Source organism: Montipora foliosa, chromosome 1 (assembly GCF_036669935.1).
Source record: "Montipora foliosa isolate CH-2021 chromosome 1, ASM3666993v2, whole genome shotgun sequence".
In the NCBI taxonomy this organism is placed as follows: Eukaryota; Metazoa; Cnidaria; class Anthozoa; order Scleractinia; family Acroporidae; genus Montipora; species Montipora foliosa.
The window spans coordinates 27,918,518-27,928,297 of record NC_090869.1 but is presented as its reverse complement, the minus strand read 5'-3'; the positions used below and the strand labels follow the sequence as shown (position 1 = coordinate 27,928,297).

The following is a 9,780-nucleotide window of genomic DNA, read 5'->3' as shown; positions in this document are numbered from 1 at the left end:
GCTTTTGCTTCTGTGCCTTTTATGCCATTGAGGTCTTTTTGACGTTTTTGAAGAACTGAACTTTGATCTGCGCGACACACGCGTCAATTTTCAAGCGAACTTCCGGCCAATCGGATATAGGGTCGCGCAATGAAGCTTTTACGGTCGCTTTTTTTTTGGAGTCGTTTTTTTTCCCGGAATAAAATGTTTATGTGGAGTTTGCCGTTAACTTATACCGAGAGCTCCCGGACACATCTAATTGAAAATCTAATAATATTCCAGTAACCCTTATTGGAGTCTATTTTTGTGCATAAACATTATTCAAGGAACAGTACCCTCGTATCAGGTGCGAAGCGGCACCGTCCTTGAGTAGAAAACCAGATACCTAAGTAGAACGATGTTTCCCACGAACACAGAAACATTTTTCTCTCTTTGCTCTGAAAGCATTTCTCTCTTTTTTCTGTATCCGGAACGAGGAACTCGCTACTTTCCCATTCCCATAATGCAATACGTTTTGGGGCTTCTTTGCATAAAAACAATACAATTTATTTACTGTTGGGACTTTATCATGCTTCAGTGAACTGGATATCTGCAAATAACCCCCCAAAATGAACTGTATTATGGGATGTGTGAAAATAGCGAATGAACATTTTTTTCTCACTTAAGAAACACCGAGTTAACGCTAGTCTTAGGCAACTAATTCCGCTTCCCCTCAACACGAAAACGGTCGATTTTAAGAACTCTCCACATTTAGAGGCCGCAGGATAGAAAAAACGTTGAAAACAGATTCATACAAAAAAGACCGCGGTTAAACGCGGGATACAACAATCGTAACCAAGACTTTGATGGCACGAGAAGAGTCACTGCGTTGTGGTAGTGATTCTATTTGCCATGTGGCACGATGCGAAATTAAAAAAAAGGGACTGTTGGCGATCAAGAGTAAATTGCTGTCGGTTGAGAATGCAGTCTGTGTTCCTTGAAATAATTTGGTGCAGCGTCGCGAAGCCAAGAGGGATCTACAACACAAACGTCGCGCATGTAACACTTGGATGTATGAACAAGCTCATTGTACACGACAAACTGAGGCTTTGATCCAAACAAGGATGATGTCGGGTGAATAGAGACTGGTTGGCGATGCGTTACCGTCTGATATGAGCCATCCAGCTGAAGCTGGGCTGCATTCATGAACAGTCCTCGGGCAAGAGTTTCCCTGATGTTCGCAGTTTCCTTGCCACAAGAGTTCAAAGTGATGTTCATTCGTACACAAATCTCTCTCAATTGCTTTCTTATGTCCATCACCTGTTTGACAGTCTGCGAGTTGATGAAATGTTGAAAACACCACTCTTTGTTACCATTAACAGCCCTGTAGGCTCTGTAAATGTTCAGCAGTGTCATCTGATCTCCTTCTGACGACGTGAACTTCTTGCGAATCGCTATGGCATGATCTCGTTTGCTTTGTGGAGTGTAAGTGAGAGAATCAACCGAAAGCAGTGCCACAATTGTGATGATTTCCTCGCTGCAATTGAACCGTTGCGAGCACAGGATCACTTTGGCCAATCGTGGCTCCAACGGAAACTCAGCCATTTGACGACCCAGAGGCATCAACTATGAAAAAATCATGAAAAACAGATTATAATTGTCATCTTGCAAAAGTTGTGAGCTGGATGTGCGACTGGAACTGCGTTACTGAGGTCCTGCGAGAGATGTACGTTAGAAAGGAAAGCAAAGAACAAACAAAGTAGTATTTAAAGCTTTCATTGTGCGGGGATATTTGTGTTAAAAGGGAAGGAGACAAGCAATTGGCTATTTACATAGCGAGGTGAAGTTGAATCTGGGAAATCAATAAGCACTGATGCAAACCCAGCGCAACCGAAAAGCAGCTTAACTTCTTTCCATATGCACTTTTGGTGGTCTTTTTCAGACACTTAAAACCCTTTAAAACTCTTTGCGAAAAGTGTGGGGTTTCTTTCAGGTCCATCAAAGTTTATTGCGGAATTAGTGCTGTGACAGGTTTGAACTATCTTCTTCTGAGGTATGGAGTTATCTGGATGCAACTTCCGGGGCACCAAACCGTGACTATTGTGCTCTTATTCGCTAAATTAAGTTAACCCGCTTCTCTGCCTTTGTTATCGAATTTTTGCATTGTTCAAGGGAATGTTTGGAAAAGCAGCGGAAATAATATTGTTTCGTTAAGATTCTTAAACCGTTTACGCAGGTAACAGAATACGTTACACACTAGAGACTCGTACGTCAAATTTAAAAAATGTTGAGTTTGTTTCCCTGAACGTAACACGACTAGCTTTCGAAAACCAAAGGAAATAAGTTTCGTAATAACATAACCGCGAACCGCTGGCTCAGTTGGTTGAGCACCGGGCTGCCATGCGGGAGGTCGTGAGTTCAACTCCGGCCGGACCAACACTCAGGGTCTTTAAATAACTGAAAAGAAAGTGCTGCCTTTGTAATTACATCCGCAAATGGTTAGACTCTAGTGTTCTCGGATAAAGACTATAAACCGTCAACGTTCATAATCCTGTGGGACGTAAAATAACCCACACACTTGTCGCAAAGAGTTAGGGCATGTAGTTCCCAGTGCTGTGGTCTGTCTTCTGTGGTGTATCATGGTTGGGTGGGTAAATGTTCGGAGATACTATCTACATCAAGCTACTCTAAAATCCGAGGGTAAATAACAATATGATACGATATAACGACGGTTCTAATTAACTCTAAGAAAACTGCAGCTTTTCCAATACCCCTCAAACCCACATTTAACCAAAATGAGCCGTTAGGTGCCCACGCAGCTTTGTAGACTAATCTTGCAGAGACTGTACCTCATAGCCACCACTGCCTTTCCTTACTGCACCGAGCACTACTAGTTGCTCAAATGCAGTCTCTATGGCATCTTGTGGTGGGCGATCAAGAAAGTCAAAATTGACAACATCGGATATTCCAAGCGCCATAAGCTGTAGAATGACAGTGGCTAAGTTGCATCGCTGAATTTCAGGCGTGGTCGCCTCCTTCAGCTCATCAAATTGTTCCTCTGTGTAAAGTCGATAGCAAACTCCACTGGTTTCACGTCCAGCTCTTCCTGTCCGCTGCCTCGCCTGCGCCTTCGAAACTGGCTGTACCTGAAGCATGTCAAGGCCGGTTTTGGGATGAAAGGCTGTAAATTAAAAACCAAACAAAAAAAAAAATACAAAAGCAAAGTTTAAAAAGGGAATTTATTTCAAGTATGGGGATGCTCTTGCGTTTCTTTCCGTTATTGAGAGTAATTTGAAGAAAGCTTAACGTTTTGACACATTGCTGTGTAATATTCAAAGTTCGAGACAATAATAAGAAATGCTCAAACGAAAGCAATGTCCCTACACGTGTTAATAATAATAATAATAATAATAATAATAATAATAATTAGTATATACTAAAACAGTGGATAGCGTTGAACGCGCGCGCTGATTGGCTACTCAAACTCCGGATATATTTTGCTATTCACCCTCGTGCAATTCGCGTGGCCAATTTGCTCCCGAAAATGTTGTAATCTTTGCAGGAATAAATGAGTTAAAATCATCTTTTTGTGCTATATTATTTCACTGTTTTAGTATATACTAGTTAGCAACTATTCACCTCAGTGTCGGTGGAGAGAGGTGAATAGTTGCTAACTAGCCTAGTATATACTAAAAAAAAAGATAGCGTTGAAGGCGCGCTCTGATTGGCTGCTCAAACGCCGAATATCCTTCGCTATTCACCTCCGAGCAACTCGCGCGGGATTTGCGCCCGAAATTATTGTAATCGTTGCAGGAATAAATGAGTTAAAATCATCTTTTCCTGATATATTATCTCACTGTTTTAGTATATACTAAAACAGTTATTCACCTCAGTGTCGGTGACTACTGATGGTAGTGACAGTTAACAACTGTAGGTTCATCGCTTTCGATTTAGCTTTAGATTTATTCTTTCACTTCATTTTATAATGGAACAAGGACAGTTCCATCACTAAAAGCATCAATAAAAGCTGACTTTGTATCCTGCACGAGTGATCTGTTTTGTTGGAATTTAAAGATGCATACTATGGCTATACGGATCAGAGGAAAATTAATAGTTCCCATAGCCGAGCATTATCACATTTAATATTGGGTTTTGCAACGGATAACGATAGTACGCGGCTGAAGGATGGAAAAAGGGAAGGAAAAAACTATTTTCATCTTGAGTTATGACAATAACTTTTTCACAATTGGGTACCAACAGTAAAGTTAAGTGTGTGGGGTTTAGACGAATAGCAAAATCCGACACTCGCCGAGACCCTTGTTTGCGAATCCGAAACCGAGACCAAAACATGTAAAATTTCACTCTGAAATAAATGCAATTTATAAACGAGACTTCGAGACTCTTCGCAAAGGCTAGCTGTCGAGATTTCGAGATCAGATGAAAAGTTTGCGAGTGCCAAGATCTTGGAGGTACCATTCGCCTCCCCTAGTTTTGGGCAAAGTTAAAAAATAAGTGATAATGTTGTCGAAGTAACCTTTTCCTTTGACAAATCCTGTGTCAATTACATATTTAACTCCAGGAATGGTAATTGACGTTTCTGCAATGTTTGTTGCCAAAATCACTTTCCTTTTTCCAAGAGGAGCAGAGATGAAAACCTTCATTTGATGTTGTGATGGAAGGGAAGCAAACATTGGACAGACCAGAAGTTCTGGGCAATCTGAATATAAGATCATAATCCATGTTAAAGGAGAACTGTACGCCAAAATCAGCAATTTTTCCGATATTGTTTTTGGAAAGCCTAACATAAGTAAAATTTAGTGTGTGGGGGTTAGAGAAAATTACATTCGAAGTTGGGCTTTTCCTGCTTTTTCTGCCTTTTCAGTGCGGGCTCAAGAACTAAATCAGCACCCTGCTGTGATGCATGATATGGGGAACTGAGATTTCGTAAAGAAGAGAAACAAGTGCTTCTGTGGATATTTTCTTCGTTGTTTTGCCGTTTCTTTGCGGACTCAATATTCACGACAAACATCAGTCAAAAACACTGCTCCTATATGGGGCGCTCTCGCATGTCTTCCCCATATCATACGTCATAAGCTGCAAAAATGACCGCTGACTCCTCCATTCTGAGCCGCAATGCTGATGGCCCAAGATCGGAATATAAACATTTTTTTAGGTGGAAGAACGACGGATATGCCAGAAACAAAAGTTGAAAACATTATTGCGCATGGTCTAAAGTGTAAAAATGAATTATAAAAAAATGCTTATTTTTTGACTTCAGTTCCCCTTTAATCATTGTTTGGTAATTCATTACCATATTTCCTGTTATATACTTGACTAGTTAGCTATTTAGATTTCCTTTACTGTACTGCAATGCATGCACTCTATGAGCACTCAACACTCACTATAAAATTTTACTTAACGGTAATAATGTTTTATACATTCTTGCTGTGGAGCAAACGAAGTTACATGTAGTGAGCCGCAACATAATCCCGCTTGAAAAAAAAGCTCTAACGAAAACTATGTAAGCCACCACGAATTCTCGAATTCACTACTTTTTACCAGCACACATTACGTTTAACCAGAATGCATTACATTTAACCAGACAGCACTGCCACAAAAAAACTTAATAAACAAGCTAAATAAATTAGCCAGTATCAAAAATGCCCTAAGATTCTTAATGTTTGTCCCTCCAAAATTTTGCATAAGGATTGTTTTTATTATGTCTTGGGACTTATAATGGTCCCGAGAGAAATTGTTCTAAGTTGTTATTGCAATGTTTCATTCTACTTTTTGGGAATTTTGAGTGTCATGAATTTACGTCATTTTGCGCGACATAGCCCCTTTAACATTAAACTAACTGAACACCATTTAATTAATTAATTTTAATAATGCAGTTATGTATAGGTAAGCAAAAACAATTTAAAGACACCTATATGGAGATGCAAGATGCATGCTTTTCTCAAAGATGCATGATGCAATGATGATGCAAGATGAGTGCTTGTCTCAAATTTCAAAAAGGAGCAGCTTACCTGATGCACAATGTTGTGCACAGTCAGTTACCAGTTTTGCTAAGGATTCAATTTCATCCTGGCCAGTTAGGAACACAAGAATATCCCCACTAAAGAAAAAAAAAACACCCAAGATTCGTCAAACTACATATGCATAGATTCACAATCATCAGTTGATCAAGGTCGAGTTGCCACTATGAAAAGATGATGTGGTAAATCTTTTACAAAAGGGGTAGCCCTTCCTAGAAGCCGAAGGCTAATCCTTGAATATCAGCCATGTTATCTTTTCATGGCGGCAATTCAACCTTTAGATATCTTGTTTGATAAAACCAAATTTTCATGTTAAACTCTCCCACTGATGCAGCACCAACGTTTCCTAAGAAACTAATCCCTTCATTCATTTATGAGCCACAATGGCTTGCAAGGATGTGAATAAAACAGTGTCTGTTACAATGTACATGACACAACCTTGATTATTGGTCAGTATCGCAACTCTCCCTAAAAAAATATGCTGGTGCATTACAGGGAACTTCAACCCTCCACCAGTATGTTATCAGAGAGGTGTAAAGTTTCCTGAGAAAGGAAACAACACAAAGGCAAAGCCAGTACCTAAACCACCAATTCCACCAATAGCCTAAACCAGTTTACATAATTTAACCCCTGGCAAGAGAAGACTAGGCACTAACAGCATTCGGCTGATGTATTTTTACTATCATTACATGAGAGATGGAGATCATCGCAGTTAAGCAGTAAATTAAAGGGGCACTGTCAAGGACGTGTATGTGGCAGGTTTTTGAATAGTGGTGCATACAAATAGCAGCCACTCTCACATCTAGAATTTTAAACACTCCGTGCACAAATAGTGATTCAATCTCCTCAAAAAAGCAAAGCAGATCAGTCAAAATACCAATACGACATCTACATTGAAGAGGAACTTTTTAAGGCATGAATTCATCAGAAAATTGATGTATAATGTAATCGAAGTGTAAGCCATTCGACTATAAACAAGGATCGAAGTCCATCTTCAGGCTCATTTCTACCTACTCACTTTTGTTAGAGACCATCACATCATCATTTGTTGAAAAATGTTTCCTATATTCACTCAAAAATACCGTACGTACTTTAACCCTTTGAAGCAAACCTGCATTTATTTGAGAGCAACTGCAGTGGTTGTGTTTATTTAAATTTTTGGTCTTATCAACAGAGTTGATAATGTAAATTGGCCACCGTACAGAGATTCTGTGTATATTTGCTGCACAAATTAATAACTGCAAACAGTGATTAAAACACAGCTGAACTTTTTCTCTGCTCACCATCCTTCAACTTCAAAGTTGTCTCTTGGAAATACATGCACTCTCTTTCAGCTTTAAAGTGGCATGTTAACCTGATGATATGGTTGGTACATTGCAGCGAAAAAATATTTCTGTGTGAGCGCTTGTACTGCCGACAATGTTGTCGATCACACTTCACTGAGTTGAGCTGTCAGATAGATAAATAATTAACTGCAGACAATACTGTTTTGGCCTTCTGGGTCTCATCAGTGCGGTGCTGATGCTAGGGTTAGCATCAGGCTTTTGAAAGCTGTATTAAACAAAAAAGCAAAAAATTAAAAGTCTGTTAAAATCTCTATGTGTGAAAACTTACTGCACATGCCATCGCATGACAGTGCCCCTTTAAACAGTGGTGAAGAAAGCCCAAGAAAAAAAATCCAGGGCTGGATTGGGGCTCAAACCTATGGTTGCTTGATTGGCCCTGTTTTAGCCTGGATTTTTTCCTTGCTCTCTTTGCAAGTCTGCATAAGTTACGGCTTAAAATGCGATAATCTCCATCTCTCATGAATTTCAATTTCTGCAGATCAAATACATGAACATTTTATATATTAGGGCAATTGCCTTGAGATCTGGAGCTCCCGGCTTCAAAACCTGTTCTGACCACTCGTTAAATTTGATCCTGGTAGTTCCTTCTCTGCCGCACTGGAAAATAGCCAACTAGTTTGCCTCTGGCCAGTTGGGATTCTTAACAGTTGCTGTTGAATGTTCTGTCGTTTCGTTGATTGTGTTTCATTTGCCCCGAAAAGCCCCTATGGGAAGTGACAAATTATATATGTATGCATGTATGTATATATTCTACATAATTTGTATAAATTATTCATTACCCAGGAGGCATTTCTTGATGTAGCTGCATGATGGTCACGAGTGCTGCATGGACATAGTCCTTCTGCTGCTCAACTGTATACATCATTTGTATAGGGTGCTGCCGACCCTCAATGTACAACACCTTAGCACCATTAAAGTAACGCGAAAAATGATCAGCTTCTAACGTCGCGGACATGACAACAATTTTTAAAGGCTTCTGATTGTTCTCTTTCCGCATTCTCTGCGCAGACTTCACAACACCAAAAAGGACATCAGTATGAACTGTCCTCTCATGAGCTTCATCTAAAATCACAACAGCATATCTGAGAAGCAAGGAGTCCCCGATCGCCTCCCTTAAAAGCATACCATCAGTCATGTACTTCACTCGAGTTTTTTCTGAGGTCACGTCTTCAAATCGGACCGTGTAACCTACTTCTTCTCCCAAATGCACGCTCATTTCTTTAGCTACCCTCTGCGCGATGCTGATCGCAGCGACCCGGCGAGGTTGAGTGCAAGCAATAGCTCCAAGCTTGGTCAAGCGATCTTCGTAAATATATTGAGGAATCTGCGTGGTTTTTCCGCTCCCTGTTTCTCCAACAATAATGATGCTTTCCTTCATCCGTACTTCAGCAATTATTGCTGTGCGCCCACTGTAGATAGGCAAACTAAACCTCTGCTTTCTCGATGATAAGGGAGATGTCTGTCGGTGATGCTGACTGTCGCTGTAATTATGTTTTGATTGGCCATTGCTTTCACGCTGTGAAACGCCATTGCCAACGCCACCTGACAGAGAAAAAGATCGAAAATAAGCCCTTTTTGCTGAAGGGCTCTCCTCCTCAGAGAGTGATCTTTTCACTCCAGGATGCATTGCTATTGGAACGGGACATTCATTGACTTGACGAGAAAATTGCATGCACTGTGCAACCGTGTGAATGAGATGGCCGCCATCTTGCTTTGTGTTACTACATTATGTACGACGCATTAAAACTACCAGATATCCAGACTTCTTTCAGAAGTAAGCGAGCTGTTTTCCCTTTTAACTTGTATTCACACAGCCACCTTCACATTGCTAAGTATCTTTTCTCCATTAAAATTTATTAGTATAAAAATCTGGGAGACACCACTGTCCTGGCTCATGAAACATTCTCTTCCGGTTGCCGTCCTCCTCTATGAAACGCTCGTGCTTAATTAAGCTCCCGGATTAAGCTCCCTCTTAATATACGTAGATCGCAATAAAAGGAATCCTTTCAGAATATTGAGAAATGCAGCTTCAATGGCCATCATAAAAAGTCGAATTCACTATAAATTCAATCGTTTATTTTTTATGATCGAGCTTGGAATTCGATTCGCACGTTAATTTTGAGGTGTCATATAGTTAAGGAAAGCGTGACCTGCCGAACAAATAAGTTGATAAGTAGATAAGTAGCGACGCATCCTAGGCATATCCTGGCAGGACAGAGTGCCCAACAAGTATGTCCTGTCCTTGTGCGTGCGAATATCCCAATCATGTTCGCACGCTGTCTCTGAGACGCCTGCGCTTGCCCGGCCACGTTTGGCGCATGGAGGATGGACGCTTTGCAAAGGATGTCCTTTATGGCGGGCTCACGTCAGGCTCCAAACCAGTTGGCTGCCTAATGCTGCTTTAAAAGGACGTACTCAAAAGAGACATGAAGTCTGTC

General features: G+C 40.5%; 1 protein-coding gene across 1 annotated transcript; it reads right to left on the bottom strand.

The window, feature by feature from the left end:
• Positions 1 to 505: 505 nt before the first annotated feature.
• On the bottom strand, positions 506 to 9,056 carry LOC137995817 (ATP-dependent RNA helicase DHX33-like). The gene is made up of 5 exons (XM_068841298.1): positions 8,122 to 9,056; positions 5,988 to 6,076; positions 4,493 to 4,675; positions 2,808 to 3,139; positions 506 to 1,584 (listed from the first exon to the last, which is right to left on the bottom strand). The coding sequence occupies exons 1-5, from the start codon at positions 9,012 to 9,014 to the stop codon at positions 913 to 915; spliced, it is 2,169 nt and encodes a 722-aa protein (XP_068697399.1). The 5' UTR covers positions 9,015 to 9,056; the 3' UTR covers positions 506 to 912.
• Positions 9,057 to 9,780: the final 724 nt, after the last annotated feature.

What these genes read in the sequence shown, in the direction of transcription:
- LOC137995817 (XM_068841298.1), bottom strand. Translation starts at nt 9,014, where the DNA reads ATGCAATTTTCTCGTCAAGTCAATGAATGTCCCGTTCCAATAGCAATG. An exon ending in CATCAAGAAATGCCTCCTGG is followed by an intron (nt 6,077 to 8,121) that starts GTAATGAATAAT and finishes TTTTTTCTTTAG; the next exon opens with TGGGGATATTCTTGTGTTCC. An exon ending in TGCACAACATTGTGCATCAG is followed by an intron (nt 4,676 to 5,987) that starts GTAAGCTGCTCC and finishes TCTTATATTCAG; the next exon opens with ATTGCCCAGAACTTCTGGTC.